The sequence below is a fragment of the Scyliorhinus torazame genome, chromosome 19 (assembly GCF_047496885.1).
Source record: "Scyliorhinus torazame isolate Kashiwa2021f chromosome 19, sScyTor2.1, whole genome shotgun sequence".
In the NCBI taxonomy this organism is placed as follows: Eukaryota; Metazoa; Chordata; class Chondrichthyes; order Carcharhiniformes; family Scyliorhinidae; genus Scyliorhinus; species Scyliorhinus torazame.
Window position 1 is genome coordinate 71,416,484 of NC_092725.1, and position 19,726 is coordinate 71,436,209.

The 19,726-nt window shown below is 48.4% G+C and overlaps 1 protein-coding gene across 3 annotated transcripts in view; it reads right to left on the reverse strand.

Annotated features, from left to right (window-relative positions):
- efcab6 (EF-hand calcium binding domain 6) overlaps positions 1–19,726 on the reverse strand; it is a 200,550-nt gene that overhangs the window by 117,797 nt on the left and 63,027 nt on the right. Inside the window, exons 10-13 of one of the 3 annotated variants that reach the window (XM_072484514.1) lie at positions 18,024–18,110; positions 8,043–8,139; positions 7,610–7,780; positions 4,117–4,188 (exon numbers count right to left, since the gene is read on the reverse strand). In XM_072484514.1, coding sequence (XP_072340615.1) covers positions 4,117–4,188; positions 7,610–7,780; positions 8,043–8,139; positions 18,024–18,110 — 427 coding nt within the window. Of the gene's footprint in view, positions 1–4,116; positions 4,189–7,609; positions 7,781–8,021; positions 8,140–18,023; positions 18,111–19,726 lie in introns of all 3 variants that reach the window. The other 2 variants (XM_072484513.1, XM_072484515.1) reach the window with 2 other exon arrangements.

The window sequence follows — 19,726 nt, forward strand, 5'->3', positions numbered from 1 at the left end:
TCCCTGCCCACACGAAGCTCGTTATGCTCCTGTCTATTTTATTAAAAAAGGTCTTGGTGATTAATATAGGGAGACATTGAAATACAAATAAGAACCTCGGGAGGACCATCATCTTAATTGCTTGCACCCTGCCCGCCAGCGATAGAGGCTGCATGTCCCACCTCTTGAAGTCCTCCTCTATTTGTTCTACCAGCCGTGTCAGATTAAGTCTGTGCAAGGTTCCCCAGCTCCTAGCGATCTGAATCCCCAGGTATCGGAAGTTTCTTTCCACTTTCCTTAGCGGCAAGCCTTCTATCTCTCTACTCTGGTCCCCTGGATGTATCACATATAATTCACTCTTCCCCATGCTTAGCCTATACCCCGAGAATTCCCCGAACCCCCTCAAAATTCGCATAAACTCTATCATCCCCCCGCTGGGTCCGACACGTATAACAATAGGTCAACCGCGTATAACGAGACTCGGTGTTCTTCTCCCCCTCTAATCACCCCTCTCCATTTCCTGGAGTCTCTCAACGCCATGGCCAGAGGTTCAATTGCCAACGCGAACAACAATGGAGACAGCGGGCATCCCTGTCTTGTTCCCCTATATAGTCGGAAATACTCCGATCTATGTCGACCTGTAACTACGCTTGCCGTTGGAGCCCCATAAAGATGTCTAACCTAGCTAATAAACCCGTTCCCAAACCCAAACCTCCTTAACACCTCCCATAAATACTCCCACTCCACCCTATCAAATGCCTTCTCTGCGTCCATTGCCGCCACTATCTCTGCCTCCCCCTCCACTGGGGGCATCATTATCACCCCTAATAGTCGTCGCACGTTAACATTCAGTTGTCTCCCTTTTACGAACCCTGTCTGCTCTTCGTGCACCACCCCCGGGGCACAGTCCTCTATCCTCGATGCCAGTACCTTTGCCTGCAATTTGGCGTCCACGTTCAATAGTGAAATAGGTCTATAGGACCCGCACTGCAACGGATTTTTGTCCCTCTTCAAAATTAGCGATATCGTCGCCTCCGACATCGTCGGGGGTAGAGTCCCCCCTTCCCTGGCCTCATTGAACGTCCTCGCCATCAACGGGGCCAACAAGTCCACATATTTTCTGTAATATTCCACCGGGAACCCGTCTGACCCCGGGGCCTTCCCTGCTTGCATGCTTTCCAGTCCCTTAATAACCTCGTCCACCTCAATCGGTGCCCCCAGGCCTACCACCTCCTGCTCCTCCACTTTCGGGAACCTCAATTGGTCCAGGAACTGCCGCATCCCCTCCTCTCCCTCAGTTCCTCATAGAAGGTCTTGAACACCTCATTTATCTTTCCTGCCCTTCGCACCGCGTCTCCCCTTTCGTCTCTAATTCCTCCTACCTTCCTCGCTGTTGCCCTCTTTCGCAATTGATGAGCCAACAGGCGACTAGCCTTTTCCCCATATTTATACCTCCTCCCCTGTGCCTTCCTCCACAGTACCTCCGCCTTTCTGGTGGTCAGAAGGTCAAACTCCGTCTGGAGTCGTCTCCTCTCCCTGTACAATTCCTCCTCCGGGGTCTCTGCAAATTCCCTGTCCACCCTTAAAATCTCCCCCAGTAATCTTTCCCTTTCCTTGGCCTCTGTTTTCCTTTTGTGGGCCCCAATAGAGATCAGCTCTCCTCTGACCACCGCTTTTAGTGCTTCCCAAACCACTCCCACAGGGACCTCGCCGTCGTCATTGACCTCCAGGTATCTCTCAATACACCCCCGCACTCTTGCACACACTCCCTCATCCGCCATCAGTCCCACATCTAATCGCCAGAGTGTTCTCTGCTCCCTGTCCTCTCCTAATTCCAGGTCCACCCAATGTGGGGCATGATCCGAAACCGCTATGGCTGAGTACTCAGCTTCTTCCACCCTAGAGATCAACGACCTTCCCAAAACAAAAATATCTATCCGGGAGTACACTTTATGGACATGGGAGAAGAAGGAAAAGTCCCTAGCCCTAGGTCTAAGAAATCGCCATGGATCCACTCCCCCCATTTGGTCCATAAACCCCTTAAGTACCTTGGCCGCTGCCGGCCTTCTTCCGGTCCTTGAGCTGGATCTATCTAGCCCCGGGTCCAGCACCGTATTAAAGTCCCCTCCTAAAATCAAGTTTCCTACCTCCAGGTCCGGTATACGCCCCAGCATCCGTCTCATAAATCCCGCATCGTCCCAATTTGGGGCATACACATTAACCAACACGACCTCCATTCCCTCCAGCCTACCACTCACCATTACATATCTACCTCCGCTATCTGCTACGATGTTCTTTGCTTCAAATGCTACCCGTTTCCCCACCAAAATGGCCTCCCCTCTGTTCTTTGCGTCCAGTCCTGAGTGGAACACCTGTCCCACCCATCCTTTCCTTAGCCTAACTTGGTCCGCCACCTTTAGGTGCATCTCTTGGAGCATAACCACGTCTGCCCTTAGTCCTTTCAAATGCGCGAGCACTCGGGCCCTTTTTATCAGTCCGTTCAGGCCTCTCACGTTCCACGTGATCAGCCTCACTAGGGGGCTACCTGGCCCCTCCCGTGTCGACTAACCATTACCTTCTCTAGACCAGTCCCATATCCCGCCTCCGCGCTCCCGCTCGCTCCCCCAGCGCCGCACACCACCCCTGCCCACCCACTCTTTAGCCATTTCCTTTTGGATTTCTGCAGCAGCAACCCAGTTATACCCCTCCCCCCTCCCCCTCCCCCCCCCCCCCCCCCCGCTAGATCCCTATCTAGCATGATTGCTCCCCCCATATCACTTCCGTAAGTCAGCTGACTTCAACTGACCCCGGCTACTCCTGCTCACTCCTCGACTACCCCCGTGTGGGGGAACTCCCATCCGCCTTGCGCCTGTCTTCCCGCCTTATTCTTTCTGGCGCGGGAACATCCCTTTACCTGACCCGCCTCTTATGGCGCAGCTCCCTTTTCCCTCCCCCTCCCCTTCCCCATTCTCCGACTATGTCCCGTCTTTCCCCCCTCACCGGCGCCCACATTTCCCCAATGTCTCCCCCCTTCCCAGTTTGCTTCTCAATTAACTTCAACCATAACATTAACAAAATCAATAACAATAACATTTCCTGCAGCATCAGTCCCTCAGTTCCGATCCAATTTCTCTTCTTTGATGAAGGACCATGCTTCCTCCGCGTCTCGAAATAATGGTGTCTCTCCTGATAGAGACCCATAGTCTTGCCGGCTGCAGCATCCCAAACTTCACCTTCCTTTTATGCAACACCTCTTTGGCTCGGTTGAAGCTCGCCCTCCTTCTCGCCACCTCCGCACTCCAATCCTGGTATATCCGTACCACAGCATTCTCCCATCTGCTACTCCGCACCTTTTTAGCCCATCTCAGGACCTCTTCTCTTTCCTTAAGGCGGTAAAATCGCACGATTATCGCCCTCGGTGGTTCTCCCGCTTTTGGTCTTCTCGACGGAATCCGATTTGCCCACTCCACCTCCATGGGGCCCGTAGGGGCCTCAGCACCCATCAGTGAGCTCAGCATCGTACTTGCGTACGCTCCACAGTCCACTCCTTCCACACCCTCAGGGAGACCCAGTATCTGAAGGTTCTTCCTTCGCGCTCCGTTTTCTAGGTCCTCGATCCTTTCAGTACACTTTTTATGAAGTGCCTCGTGCGTCTGAGTCTTAACCGCCAGGCCCAGGATCTCGTCCTCAATATCTGTCACCTTCTGCTCCACCACGCGGAGCTCTGTCTCCTGGGTCTTTAATGTCTCCTTGAGTCCCTCAATTGCCTGTAGCATCGGGGTCAGCACCTCCCTCTTCAGCAGCTCCACGCACCGTCTCACGATTTCATCCTGCTCAGGCCCCCATGTCGCCTGCGCTTTCTCCGCCGCCATCTTGTACTTCTCTCCCTCTGACCTTTTGGTCAACGATTCCTCGGGCTGCAGCCGCCGCCGCCGGTTTTTTCCTCCTTCGTTTGGGGGGGGACTCCGTTCTCACACACCCCACACTGGGTTGGGTCGTCAAAAAATTCCCCGTTGGGGCTCTTAGAAGAGCCCGAAGGTCCGTCGGAGCTGGAGCCGCCGAAACATGCGGCTAGCTAGGCATCACCGCAACCGGAAGTCAATGTTCAACAAAAATAAGTAGATAGTATCAACTTACAGTCATCCACACTGCTTCTTCGCGAGTATCGTTTTTGACTGTTGTAGATCCATTCAAACAATGTTGGCTCTTCTAGACAGGAAAACAGATAATATAGTTGCTGTATCAAACCACACATTATAGATTTCACCGAGTGTTTACAAAACTGCATTTTGAGGCACATTTGGAACTATGGTCAGGAAGGAGGAAAGAGGGAAGGAAATAAGGAAGAAAACAAGAAAGGAAAGAAAAATATTGCTGATTATTGGTTGTTAGGAAAATAAAGGTAGTTTTAAGGGATTTATATTTGTATTGGCAAACATTAGAAATAAGGTACAACTTTAAGTAGGTTTAATTCAATGTTTCTGTGCCTGAATGGGTAAAACCTATAGTTAGATTTATGCCGGACAAAAGGCGTGTGTGTGTGTGTGTGTGTGGAGGTTGGTCAAGTTCCTACTGCGGTTAGAGAGGGCTACAGTGTGAAGAATAAATAAACAAGCAGTGGATAAAGAAGCTTTAATGTTTTAGTTACGATAATTTGATTTCAGTTGGAGATAGGTAGTGAGAGAGAAGATAGCTCTCACAGCTTTGCTAGAAGCAGAAAGTTTACATAGCTAAAGAGGGAACATCTCTCAGCCTTGCTACAAAAAAAGCAATACTATTGAGTAATGTTTACGAAAACAGATGCCGGAAACCTAAAGTCCAGCTAGTTGAGGAAACTAGAAAAATGAAGAGAAGTGTTCAGAAGTCTGGATTTAAGTAAAAGGAGACCAAGATATTGTTCAGAAGAAATCGAGGAAGAATAAAAGTGTTGAGTTAAAGAGACAATTGCAGTAACCAGATTTAAAGTGGGACGGCAGCCTTCAAAGGTAAAACAAATGTCTGATGCCATTTTAATATAGCCTGGGAATCGAGAAATATGGTAATCGTGAGCAGTTCTCACAGCAGTCAAGAAAAATAAATCCTAAAAGGGTTGTTGTGAAATCCTGGACTGGATTTGTTATTAAAAGAGGAGTGCAAGCCTTGTTGAAAAGTGTCATTTTGAAAGCCTGGTCTGAATTCATCATCTGATGGAGATGGAGGGGGGGGGGGGGGGTCTGAGGAGAAATCCACAGACATTAACTGGGGTTCAGAGCTCGGTGTGTGTATTTGACCACATCCAGCTTATGTGCTTAAAAGGGACTTTGCGTGTTAATAAGACTATTGTTATTTAAGATGTACTTTGTAATCATGGTAATCCTAAAACTGTGTGTAATTGTTAAGATGAAGGAGTAAAGGAGTTTTGCATTCTAATCCAATTTTTTCATGTTTAATAAATGGTTTTGTTTCTTGTTGTTAAATTTAATTAACAGTCTGTGACTCCATTTCTCTGGGTATTATAAAACAAAAGTAAAAGTTATGGATATTTGAGCCAGGGTTCCATTCTGGGATCTTCCCATCCCATTATAACATCAACTGGGATTGTGATATGTAATCAGATTAGCAATGGTTTTCCGCATGGTTCTGAACTAGGGACTCAACATTTGACTGTATTTATTAATGAGTTGATTAAAGGAATGGAGAATTATACATCCAAGTTGACAGTAAAATAGATGGGAGTAATTAGTGCAGATGGATTTAGAAGTTTGCAAAAAGATATTGTCAAATACATTAATTGTTCACAGCTATGGCTTATAGAGTTGAGTGTGAGTAAGTGAGAGATCATCCACTTTGAACCTAAAAAGATAAATCAGAGTTTTTTCTAATGAGAAACTAGGAATTGTAGAGGCGCAAAGTTGGATTTAGGAGTACACAAATCATTAAAAATTAGATAGCATATACAAAAAAAAATCAAAATGGAATGTTGCCCTTTGTCTCAAGGTGGCTGTATTATAAAGTGGAACAAGTTATGTTTTTATCATATAGAACCTCAGTCACATCTCATCTGTAGTATTATGATTATTTCTGAGTACTGCATCTCAGGAAGGATATATCAACCTTGGACGAGTGTAGCGCAAGTTCACCAAGAATAATGCTGGGGCTTAGAAGGTTAAATTAAGAGGACTGATTGCATTATTCTGGCATGTGTGTCCTTCAGTATAGTAGACTGAGGGGGTGATCAGCAATAATTACATAAGTACCGTCATCATATATTACGGATGGCTGAACCATCAAGCTTCAGATATTGCTTTGAATTACATAAACTTTGCTCTGTTTAGAATGTTAACCCAAAACACTCAAGTGCAGCACAGTCACTACTTATTCCCTGTGTTTGGCTTTGGGGTGAGCTACCATTTTAACAACCCAACATTTGCAGAGTTTTTGATGGAGGATTGTCAGTGTTTCCTGTTACTTTACCTTTGAATCTGACTTCAACTTCAGAATTGGAAGAAGTGCAAAATAACTTTGAAATCAGGAAGTTGAGATCTGTCATCCATTGCTGCGACACAGGCATGCTGTCAATCAGCGAAATCAATTGATTTGGTGAGAATGTCCCCTTTTTCTCAAATCAATATTAGAAATCCCATTAAAATGTTAACAGCAATCTGAGTGACAACTCAATACTGCTGAACAAGTGAATAGATCCTTACAAAATACATTTATATTGTGGAATGTTGTCATATGTCTCAATTTAAATTAATTACTTTTTAAAAATTGGTTACTTTTGTTTTAAGTGTGAGTTCATGATGTTATAACTTCTAGCTTAACTCCCTATGAATGCCGCAGTATTATTCTGTTCTTTGCAAAATTTTTGAAAAATGATTTGATTTTGGTACTTTTCAATTCTTGGTTGGCTGTCAATGAGAAATCGTCAATGTGATTGGCTGCTCAGACAACTTGATTATCACTGTAGCTCGATGTTGGGAATCACCATTAAACAATGCTACAATCAATTGTATACCAAGAGAGATAAGTTCTTTCCACAGAGATTACTAGATCTCCAAGCGCATATTTCTTTGAGGTCAGCGGTAAGCGTTCTTGCTTTGCTGTTGACCATAAAATCTGAGCCATTTTTTCATTGCTTGCAGTGTAGTGTGCCCTGGAACATTCATAGTTTGGGGTTGGTATGATCGTTATTTCTGCAAATTAGAAATGAAGCAAGAGATCTTTGAGACTTCTTCCCATTAGCTTCGATTGTAATCCTTGTATCTAATTAACATATCTATCAAAAACCTTTATAGAGTTATCTGGAATTAAAACTCGAATGATAATCATGAAACCATTGTCGATTGTTGCAAAAACTCATCTGGTTCACTAATGTCCTTTAGGGAAGCAAATCTCCGTCCTTACCTGGTCTGGCCTACATGTGACTACAGACCCACAGTAATGTGGTTGACTCTTAACTGCCACCTCAAGGGCAATGATGGGCAATAATTGTTGGCACAATCTGCGACGCCCACGTCCCATGAACGAATAAAGAAAAAGTTCCACACCTCTTTCCACAATTCAGCAATCAGTATCGACTGTCCCCTTCTGTTCTCCACACATTATTCTCCATTTAGTTCAAGATAAAGGAATGATATGTTTCATATACCTTTCCTTCCTGAGGTTCAAGCAAATCCAAGATATGATTGTAGTGAACAATGCCACTGTGCTCTGGGTCCAGCAACAACATAAGATCCTTGACCTGTTTATCACTTAGCCGTAAAGGAACACTCTGCAGAATTCGGCGTAGTTCTTGTCTAGTGATGATGCTTTTGAGGTCCTGAGGATAAACATAAATTTTGTTGACTGCAAATGAATTGAGCACTGAACAATAATTTGAAATAAGCAACTATGCTAGTCTCTATGACCAAGGTTCCTTACAGAATACGCACCAAAGTACATCACTAAAATAAGTTCAGATTTTCTGTTACAAGGTATGATTGAAATTCTGAAAACATTGAAATTTATTCCAATTCCGGATAGAAATGGTTATTAAATGCTGGTAAATGACAGTGACTTACATCATCATATATTATGAATACCTTGAGTGCAGGGTACCTCTCCTGGAAATATTTTTGCAGTTTCTGGAGAATGTCTCTACTTTTGCTGTTCTCAATTAGCCTTCCAACAGGATCCGCACTGTGATGGAATAAATGTCAGTGTTTGAATAGATATAAATTTACGTTGAAGATGAAAGAGAGAGTAATAAAGCCTAAAATTTATTGAAGAGTTCAGACAAAATTATAAACTGAGAAATCAACACCAAGGATGCAACAAGGGCCAAGATAAAGGTCACAGTCTTTCAAACCACAGTTACTTTAATCATCAGAAAATAATATTTCAGGTATAGTCAATTAAGAAAACAATTAACCATTTTAACTTCTTAATCTCATGCTGTAAGCTTGGCTCGCTCAGTGGCACTCTTGCCCCTGAATCTGAGCCTATGAACTCAGCCCTATTTCAGGGAAAGAGGATTTGATTCAAACTGACACATACAATTTGGATTGTTGATAATGCTGTCTTTCAGATGAGACTTTTTAAAAAATAAATGCTTTTTATTGGGTTTTTAACAAAGTATATTTGCCGTTATGTACACAGGATATATATATGTATATATAGAAGAGAAGGGCACACACACACGAATCACAAAGGGAAAGGGAAAAAAAAGAATAAAGGTAACAACACGAGAGAAATACAAAATCAATTATTTACACACGTAAGTACGCATCTGTTTGTGTGTGTGTGTGGGGGGGGGGGATATACATTTGGGTGCCAGAGAGACAATTACGGAGGGCAATCCTCGAATGGGTCTGGTGCTGGTGTTGCCCCTTGCTTCTCCCGGATGGATTTCGCTGCCGTTGTCGTCTCGTGCTCACTACCGCTTTGGCCGGCCCTCCCGTCTTCCGCCTGTATTCTCCTTTTTCCCTGTTCCTGTGGCTGCCAAGTTTGTTAACGTTGCCCTGCCTCCCCCTCCCCCCCCAGCTACCTCCCAGGCTCTCCTCTAGTGTTCCCCGTCTCTTCCTTCTTCCCCCCCCCCTGCGGTTCACCTTTCCTTCCTCTTAGATTTGGCAGTTCCCCCCCCCCGCCCCCCCTTTCCCGGTCTATCTCTCCCTCTCATGCTTTGGCTACTTTCCCCTGATTCTTGGCTACCTGGCTATTCTTCTGCTTGTTTGTTGGCCACAAACAGGTCCCGGAACAATTGGGTGAATGACTCCCGCATTCTGTGGAAGCCGTCGTCTGACCCTCGGATGGCGAATTTGATTTTCTCCATTTGGAGAGATTCTGAGAGGTTGGACAGCCAGTCTGCAGCTTTGGGTGGTGCTGCTGACCGCCAGCCGAACAGGATTCTACGGCGGGCGATCAGGGAGGCAAAGGCAAGGGCGTCCGCCCTCCTCTCCAGAAATAGATCTGGCTGGTCTGAAACTCCAAGGACCGCCACTTTCGGGCATGGCTCCACCCTCACCCCCACCACTTTGGACATTGCCTCAAAGAAGGCAAGAAGACCAGAACATGTGGGCATGGTTGGCCGGGCCTTCTTGGCACCGTTCACATCTATCCTCCACCTCCGGGAAGAACCTATTCATACGGGTTCTTGTTAAGTGGGCTCTATGTACCACATTTAGTTGCGTCAGGCTGAGCCTTGCGCACGTGGAGGTGAAGTTGACCCTATGCAGTGCTTCGCTCCAGAGTCCCCACCCTATTTCAATCCCCCGGTCCTCCTCCCATTTCATTCTTGTTGCGTCCAGTGCGGTGTCGGCCTTTTCTACCAGTCGGTCATACATGTCGCTACAGTTTCCTTTCTCTAGTATGCTTGCGTCCAGTAACTCTTCCAGTAATGTCTGTCGTGGCGGTTGTGGGTATGTCCTTGTCTCCTATCGTAGGAAGTTTTTGAGCTCCAGCTACCTTAGCTCGTTCCCCCTGGCTAGCTGGAATTTCTCTGCCAGTTTGTCCATTGTTGCGATCCTGCCGTCCATGTATAAGTCCCTGACTGTCAGTGTCCCTCCATCTTGTCCCCACCTTTTGAAGGTGGCGTCAGTCAGCACTGGTGTGAACCTATGGTTGTTGCAGATGGGAGCTTTGTCTAACATTTTGGTCAGGCCAAATTGCTGCCGTAGTTGGTTCCAGGACTGAAGGGTGGCTATCACCACTGGGCTGCTGGAGTGCTTTTTGGGTGGGAATGGGAGTGCAGCTGTGGCGAGGGCCCGAAGGGAGGGCCCCCTGCAGGAGGCCTCCTCCGCACGCACCCATTCGGCTTCTGGCTCCTTAATGCATCCCCTTATTCGCTCGGCCGTCGCCGCCCAGTGATAGAATTGTAGGTTTGGGAGGGCTAGCCTCCCCCTGAATTTTGTTTTTTGTAAGGCCTTCTTTGGGATCCTAGATTTTTCCCTCTCCATACGAACGCCATGTTCGGTTTGTCCAGTGCTTTGAAAAAGGCCTTGGGGATGTAGATCGAGATGTTTCTGAATAGGAAGAGGTACCTGGGCAGCACGTTCATTTTGACCGTCTGGACTCTCCCCGCGAGGGAGAGTGGGAGTGTATTCCATCTTTACAGGTCCTTTTTTACTTCCTCTGTCAGACTGGTGAGGTTCCATTTGTGGATCCCTTTCCTGTCATGGGCTATTTGGATCCCCAGGTAGCGGAATTTGTGTCGGGCTTGTTTAAACGGCAGTCCCGTTAGTGCTGCCCCACCTACTTGTGGGTGTACCGGGAAGAACTCGCTTTTGCTCATGTTGAGTTTGTAGCCCGAGAAGGCGGCAAACTCTTTCAAGAGCGCGATGATTCCGTCCATGCTGCTTTGTGGGTCCGAAGTGTAGAGGAGCAGGTCCTCTGCATAGAGTGAGACTCTGTGCTCTCTGCCGCCCCTTTGGATCCCCCTCCAGCCTTTTGCTACTCTGAGCGCAATTGCTAGTGGCTTGATCGCTAGAGCGAACAGCAGTGGGGACAGTGGGCATCCTTCTCTGGTGCCCCTGCGCAGCTGGAAGTATCGGGAGTTGGTGTTGTTTGTCTGTATGATCGCCATGGGAGCGTTGTATAGGAGTTTTACCGAGGTGGTGAACCCTGTTCCAAGCCCAAACTGCTCCAGTACATCTATGAGGTATTTCCATTCGACCCTGTCGAAGGCCTTTTCTGCGTCTAGGCAGACAATCACCCAGATGGGGTCATTATCACGTTCAGCAGGCACCTAATGTTCGAAGTAAGCTGTCTACCTTTGACAAAGCCCGTCTGGTCCTCTGCGAGCACCTCTGGCATGCAGTCCGCTAGCCTTTTGGCTACAACCTTGGCCAGTATTTTGGCATCTGCATTCAGCAGTAAGATGGGTCTGTATGACCCACATTCCATTGGGTCTTTATCTTTCTTGGGTACCAACGAGATTGAGGCCTGTGCTAGTGTGGGTGGCAGTGTGCCCTTAGCCAGCGAGTCTGTGAACATCTCCCGCAGGTGCGGGGCCAGTGCTGTCGCAAATTTTTTGTAGAAATCCGCCGGGAACCCGTCTGGTCCCGGCGCCTTCCCCGCCTGCATGGAGCTAATGCTGTCCATGATCTCTCCCAGTGCTAGTGGTGCTTCGAGGCCCCGTTTTCTGCCCTCCCCCACATCTGGTATGTCCAGTCCATCAAGGAACCGTTTCATCCCAGACTCCCCCATTAGGGGTTCTGAGGTGTACAGCCCTTGGTAAAAGGCCCTGAAGGCTTTGTTGATCTTTTCTGGTTCTGTTTCTAATGTGCCTCTAGTATCCCTGATTTGTGCAATTTCTCTGGTGGCTGCCTGCTTTCTCAGCTGGTGTGCCAGCAGGCAGCTGGCTTTGTCTCAGTGTTCGTATAGGGTCCCACGTGCCTGGTGGAGTTGATGCACTGCTTTCCTGGTGGAGAGCAGATCAAAGTTCCTTTGTAACTCTTTCCTCTCCGCCAGGAGCTCTATGGTCGGGGCCTCAGAGTATTGACGGTCTACTTCCAGTATGGAGTCGACCAGCTGCTGCCTAGCCGCCCTTTCCTCCCGATCTCTTTGCGCTTTGAAAGCGATGATTTCCCCTCTTAGCACGGCCTTTAGCGCTTCCCAGAACGTGGAGGGTGAGACCTCCCCATTCTGGTTGTTCTCCGTGTACTCTGCTATGGCCCACGCTATCTTTTCGTTGAAGGCCTTGTCAGCTAGTAGGGCAATGTCCAACCTCCATGTGGGGCGTTGGGCCCTGCCCGTCTCCAGCCTCACGTCCATGTAGTATGGAGCATGGTCTGATATCACAATTGCGGAGTATTCCACTTTGTCTATCCCCGGAAGCACTGTTTTCCCCACCACAAAGAAGTCAATTGTGGTGTATACGTTGTGTACTGGGGAGAAGAAGGAAAACTCCTTCTCCCCTGGGTGGGTGAACCTCCAGGGATTCACCGCTCCCACCTGTTCCATAAAGTGACCGAGTTCCCTTGCCATTCTTGAGGTTTTCCCCGTCTTGGGGTTTGATCTGTCAGTCGTTGAAGTCCGTGTCCCCCCCCCATGATTAGCCGGTGAGTCGCTATGTCAGGGATTTCCGCCATGGTCTTCTTGATGAAACTCGTGTCGTCCCAGTTGGGCGCGTACACGTTAACTAGCACTGACGGTGCCCCATCCAGGGCCCCGCTGACCATGACGTACCGTCCCCCTGGGTCGTAACCGTCTTTGTCGCCCTAAACATCGTCCATTTGCTGATCAGTATTGCCACCCCCCTGGCCCTCGTCCAATAGCAGGAATGGTAGGTTTGTCTCACCCAGCCCTTTCTTACCCGCAGGCGGTCCTGCTCTCTCAGGTGCATCTCTTGGAGGAAGATTATGTCTGCCTTCATGTTTCTTAGGTGGGTGAGGACTCTGGATCTTTTCACTGGGCCGTTGAGTCCCCTTATGTTCCAGGTGACTATCCTGGTGGAGGGCCTCTGTCCCCTCAATCCTGTGGGATTAACCATATTTACCTGGTGGACGTGCCCCTGCCCTCCAGGGTTCCCCTTTGTTAGGGGGCCTTCCAGGATGGCCGTTGTCACTGCTCTCTCCATGCGGTCGAGCCCGTGCGCTCCGGGGTTTCCCTTCATCCAGGGGGCACCTGACATGGCTGCCCGCTGTGCGACCGCCACGCGGGCAGCCCCCTGCACTCTGGGGTCTCCCTTCGCCCAGAGACCGTACTGGGTGGATGCTTGCAGCGATTCCTTGTTCCGAGCCCTTGGTTGTGGCACTTTGTAGCCCTATTGCTGTTCCTTTTCTAGCCTTGTTTGTCCCTCCGTCCCTGCCCCCCCCCCCCCCCCCCCCCCGTCCCCCGTCCCCCCGTCCCGTGTTCCCCATCCCCCCCGGTCCCTCCCTTTCCTCCCCCTATACCATATATCCCTCCTTTGTCCCTCTTTCCTCTGTTCCTATCCCCGTTTGCTCTCCCGCCTCTGTTGAGTGGTCCCCCTCCCTTTGCCTGGCGCCCTTCCCCCTGTTGGCCCTGTTTTGTTGCATATCCCCCGTGCTAGCTTTCTTGCTAGTGCGGTGACCCCCCCTCTCGGGAGTTACTGTCTTGCTTCTCCCTTGCCCAGCCTCTGTGTTTTTCATGGCCCTGGAGAGAGAGGCGGCGAGACCCCATCCTACCCTGCGCTCCCCTCGCTTGCTCTCCCTTCTCCGCTGCTCTCGCTCACTCGTGCTGGGGCCTGGTCTCCCACCTGTGGCGGTCCCTCGGGTAGTGGTTTGCTTTTTGTTCAAGGAGCGCTCGCCATGGTGGAGGTGGGGGCGAGGGAGGCCTGGCGTTGCCTCCCCCCTCCCCCCCTCTCCTTCGGCGTGTTGTTGCCCCTTGCCAGGGGCCACTTATTTCTACCCTAGCTGTTGGTTTTCCAGCCCGTGTTCCTCGATAAACGTGTTTGCTTCGGCAGGGGCTGTGAAGAAATACTCTGTTCCTTGGTATGTGACCCAGAGCTTCGCTGGGTACAGCATATCAAAACGCACATTGTTCTTGTGAAGAGCTGCTTTCGCTCTATTGAATTTGGCCCGTCTCCTGGCGAGGTCTGTCCCAATGTCCTCGTAAACTCTAATGGAGTGTCCTTCCCATTTGCAAGTTCTGTTCTGCCTGGCCCAGTGCAGGATTGTTTCCCTGTCTTTGTACCGGTGCAGTTTAGCTATAACTGCCCTCGGCTGGTCCCCTGCCCTGGGCTTCGCGCGCAGCGACCGGTGTGCTCTGTCCATTTCTGGTGGGTTGGGGAAAGTTTCCCTCCCACTAAATTGCCCAGCATCTCGGCCACGTAGGCTGTGGGGTTTCTACCCTCAATCCCCTCTGGTAGGCCCACTATCCTGACATTTTGTCTTCTTGAGCGGTTTTCCTGGTCGTCCACCCTGCCCTTCAGGCTCCCCTGCGTTGTGCCCAGTCTCGCCGCCTCTGTCTCCAGGGCCATGATCCGGTCGCTTATGTCAGTCGTGGCATTTTCCAGCTCCTTAATGGTTGCCTCTTTCCAACTGGGTTTCCAGTTTCTCCTCTTGGGTTTCCAGTTTCTTCTCTGCTCTGGCCAGGGCGAGCTGCACCTCCGCCAGGGCCTGGGCCATTGCTGCCTGTACTGCGGCCTCCATGTCTGCTCTGGTCCCTGCCTTGTTTTCCTGCTGAAGTTCCTTCAGCGCCTCGGCAAAGGCTGCCTTCCAGTTCCAGTTCCCCTCTGGCCCAGGGGGAAAATACTCCTGTCTGACCAGTTCTTTTTGTTGCGGCAAGGCTTCCGTTCCCCCGCTTTGTGCGCCGATTAACTTATCTGAGCGGGCTCGCGTATTGCCCCGTTTGCTTTTTGTGCCCTTTCTCCCTCTGTTTTGGCTCCCTTCTGGCATTTTTTCTCCCCCCCCCCCACCCCTTTTCTTTTCTTTTCCCCCCTCCGCCTCTTTTTTTGTTTTTCCTCCCCCTTTCTAAAAAGACCGTTTTCAGGTACGTTTTTTTCTTCACAAAGTGGGAAAAAAAGAAAATTTCCCTCCCTTTAAAAGTTTTCTTTTCAAAGTTTTTTTTGGAAAAAGTGGAAGTTCTTCTTTTCTTTTTCTCCTCCTCCCTCACCCAGGGTCCAGAGAGAGAGAGAGAGAGAGGCTTCTGGTCAGGCCGGGAGTCCCCCTTTGTTTGGCCGCCTGCCTGTTCGCAGGTCGTTCCTGCTGGCTCGGTTCCCGCTTCGGTGCCGCTTCTCCTCGGCCGCCCATGTTCTGCTGTGCGGGGGGGGGGGGCCTCGGTCGGGCCGGCTTGCAGGCCCGCGCTCCGATGCGCTAGCTTTGTTCGGGGGTGGGGGGGGGGGGTGCGACTCTCCCCGGCCGCTTCCTAGTCTCCGGCTTCTCTCTCATTCCTTTCCCTCCTTTCCTCCCACGGACCACAGCTTACCGGTCTGGTCCCTTGCGGCCTCTTCTCTTTTTTTTCCCCCTCCTCGTACCTCCGGGTGACCGCTGCATGGGTCCTTTCTTTTTTTTCCTCCTCCGTTTTTTTTTAAGTGCACAAAAATAAAAAAAAGGATTAAGAATACGAAAACCCCCCTGGACAAAACAAGCAAAAAAACCCCACAAAACAGGAAAAGCGAGAGAAAAGAAAACCCTGAGAACCTAGTTCTTTTGCGGGAGCTGCTCCATGCATGTCTTCCCCCTACAGAGCCCTCCAGGAAGTCATCCAGATGAGACATTTAACCCATTCCAAGGTTCTGGTGGTTCAGGTGAGCATTAAATTTGCAATGGCAGTATTTGAAAAACAGAGGGCGGGATTCTCCAGTCTCCGATGGCGAAATCGCATTCGGCTATCGGGTGGAGAATCCACGTTGGCGGCCGCTCCCTCCAAACACCGTCGGCATGGCCTCAGGACATTACCTGAGGCCCTACCCCCGTTGCTCCCCCCCCTGGTGAGCAGAGTTCCCGGCGGCATCGGTCGCATGTAGTATTTATTTTCAGGAACTCGGCATGGCGGCTGTGGACTAAGTCCAGCACCGCCACAGTTGGAGGGGGGGGGGGTGGAGCCGATTCACGGGCAGGGGGCTGGGGGAACTGGTGAGGCTGGCAAGCCTGGACAAAAGGGGTCACTATTTGGCAGGCCGGGTCTGCGCGCAGCCACGACCCAGAAATTCTCCGCAGCTAGAGTCGGGGGCTCTACGCTGCGTGCCTGCTAGCCCCCTACCAGATGGATGATCGGTTGCTGTTTTGAGACATTTTTTCGGTCTTAAAACGCCACCGTTCCCATGCTGGCGTCAGCACTTAGTCTCAAAGTCGGAGAATCCAACCCAGAACCTCCAAAAATGACTTCAGAAAACACTGGGCGTAATTTTAACAGACCTGAATGCAGCATGTAGGACGGTAGCAGTTAGGGAACCCTATATTCTGTCCGCGGCTTTTTAACTCAGCCATTCCATTAACATCCAATTTCCAGGTTGGTGATTCAGTACACTTGAGATGAATTCAGGAGAGTTTGTTTTGATTTTTCTTTTACCAGTTTACTAAATTTAAATAAACAAAATAATGCAGATGCTGGAATCTGAAACAAGAACAGAGGATAGCTAGAGAACTGGGAAGATGTTCTTGAAGACTTTGAAAGCTGTGATTAGAGGAGAAACTATCACCTATAAGGCATGCAGAGACAGGGAGGAGAAGGCGGCTAGGCAGCAACTGATCGACTCCATTCTGGAGGACGACAGAAGATACTTCAAGGCCCGACCGTAGAGCATCTGGCAGAGAGGAAAAATCCACAAATGGACTTTAGCCTGCTATCTACCAGGAAGGCAGTGCACCATCTCCGCCAGACATGGGGACCTTCTAGGAACACAAAGAAAAAGCCAACAGTCTGCTCAGGCTTACCAGCTGAGAAAGCAGGCAGCCACAAGAGAGATAGGTGAAAGATAGCAGCGGTAAGGAAAGGTCAATGAAGCATTCGATGCCCTCTATCGGGGCTTGTACGCCTCCAAACCCCACGATGGGGACTCGGGGATGAAGCAGTTCCTCGCTAGACTGGACATGCAAGTCATTGGGGATGACAGGAGGAGGGGGTTGGAAGCACCGCTAGGACTGGGAGAGGGCATGAAGATCATAAACTCCATGCAGGCGGGGTAGGAGCTGGGATCCGACAGGTTCCCGGCGGACTTCTACAAAATAATTTGCGACGGCACTGGCCCCACACTTGCGCGAGATGTTTGCAGACTCACTACCAAGGGGATCCTGCCTCCAACTCTCACACAAGCTACCATAATGCTGATCCCCAAGAAAGACAGATGGCCTGGTGTGAGAGAATGTGCTTCTTTTTCATTCTTCCTACCAAAATGAGCAGCTTTCCGTTTCCCACGTTATATTCCATATGCCAAACTTTTGTCCACCCGCTTAAACTTATCCGTTTGTAGCTTCCTTTTGTCCTCTTCACAACTTACTTTCCTACCTATCTTGGTGTCATCAGAAAAAAATGCAACCATATCTTTGGCAGTCTCTCTTCCTGAGCAGACTTTGGAACCATTATTGCTCTTGCCCTAAACCTACTTCTTCTTTCATCAAGGAGCAGCAGTAGGTATTAGAAACCCATTTTAATGATATTTTCATAGCTTGCCAAACCAGCATGTCTTTCATTCTTTTCTTCTTTCTCACTGGTTAGATCCATCTCCCTCCCTTCCTTTCATAAGGCCACAAAGAGTCCACACAGAGGTGGTAGAAATAAAAACTTACTTTATTTTACTACTACTAATATATACAGCTCCCTACTGCGTCTTTATCAGTCAGTGACTTACTGGCTGACTCTATCTATACATAGCCAGAAGTCCCTGCTCCCTTATCGGGGAAGCTTGTATTCTGCAAGATCCATGTGGTAGTTAATCATTCCCACCCTGTATGACCCGTATATAACACTTTCCCTCCTAACTAATTATTTTTGTCTTTCACATTCATATACCAATCACATTGCCCAAAACTTTCTTTTTCAATTTTCACCCCAATTACCAACAAATCTTAAAACAATCACATTCTACCAAAGGTAAAATCAAATTTTCAAAAAGTGTTCATTTTATATATTTTCAAAATAAAAATGAATTAACTAAAAATATGTTTAAAAAGTCATAAACTTACTGAAACTTCATTATATAATCCTCTGATCTACAAGCAGCTGACTTTGAAGTTTCCTCACTATCAGGCGCATTCTCACCCTGCAAAGAACTAAACAAGATTTTTGTTACGTTTTTCCAGTGTGCTGACTCCAGGGGCTTCATTTTATGGCTGCAAGTTGGGTAGGGTGACCCCCCCCCCCACACACACACACACACACACACACACACACACTATCACATGAACAATAAATCGGTAATGATGAGGATTAGGTCAACAATACAATGTCATTATGCCAAGTTCTGAAATTATGGAAGCCCATCCGCCATTTTGAAAAATCTAATTAACAATCTATTAAGCTTGTTAACAACGCAATCACCTGCAAATTTTGTTCTTGCTGCATATTTTGAGCATTGGACATGAAACGGTTTAGGTGTATTTACAGCAGCTATGATGAGGCAGCACAAGGGTGGAAGAAAACAGTTGCCACTGGTGACTGTGACTGAATATGGCAGCAGATTCTGCTGGTGAAGGTGGCATCATCTGCACGCTTTTTATACTCCTAATTTTAAAGCTTTTTTGAGCCTTCAATAAAAAATAAAGATAGACTTGGAGAGCAAGGGTCCTTGAAATTTGTAGCTGTGACAGACTTTCGGTTTATGGCATTAACCTCTTTGCTGCATGATGTTACAACTCATGCTCACAACAGGGGCTGTTTAGCACAGGGCTAAATCGCTGGCTTTGAAAGCAGACCAAGGCAGGCCAGCAGCACGGTTCAATTCCCGTAACAGCCTCCCCGAACAGGCGCCGGAATGTGGCGACTAGGGGCTTTTCACAGTAACTTAATTGAAGCCTACTTGTGACAATAAGCGATTTTCATTTCATTTTTCATTTCCTGATCAGGTGCAGAGTCCCCTTTGCACCTCTAATTGGTCACTTTCCCACCAGACAGCCATTAATTGGCCATCCGAGATTTGGACTGATGATCTGAGCTAGTGGGACAGGGAGCAAATGGACCAGGGGGAGGCAGTGGTGTACTGGTATTGTTACTAGACTAGTAATCCAGCACCCAAGGGAAGTATCTGGGTCCCGGGTTCAAAATCTGGGGATCTGGGTTCAAATCCCACCATGGCAGATGGTGAAATTTGAATTCAATAAGTCTAGTGATGACTTTGAAACCATTGTCAATTGTCACAAAAGAAACATCTGGTTCACTAATATCCTTTAGGAAAGGAAATCTGCCATCCTTACCTGGTCAGGCCTACATGTGACTCCAGATCCATAGCAATGGGCAATAAATGCTGGCCCAGCCAGTGACTCCCACATCCCATAAATTAATTAAAAAACATTTTTTTAAAACTCAGTTTCCATTCCATCCCTCTCACCCTATAGCAAATCAAACAATCCAGCTCTACAATTACCAGAAGTCACCACTGCTTTACTTTTCCGAGGAGCATCCCAACCTGCTCCCAGTATGCACTGAAGGCTGGTTCTTCTCCTAATCCCAGAACCAAAGTAACTTGGTGCGATCCCAATCAAGACTATCTTGAACTGTCCCTTCCCAAATTTGCTTTTTGTGACATGTTCTCCCTGTCACAGTTTTCCCACACAGATCCTAAAAGATGTAGGAAATAATGAGGAAAATGTTGCAGACTGAAATAGGAAAAACAGTTTTAAAAAGTACGGTCAGAAATAGAAAACATGGGGAAAAGCAATATGCCCATGTG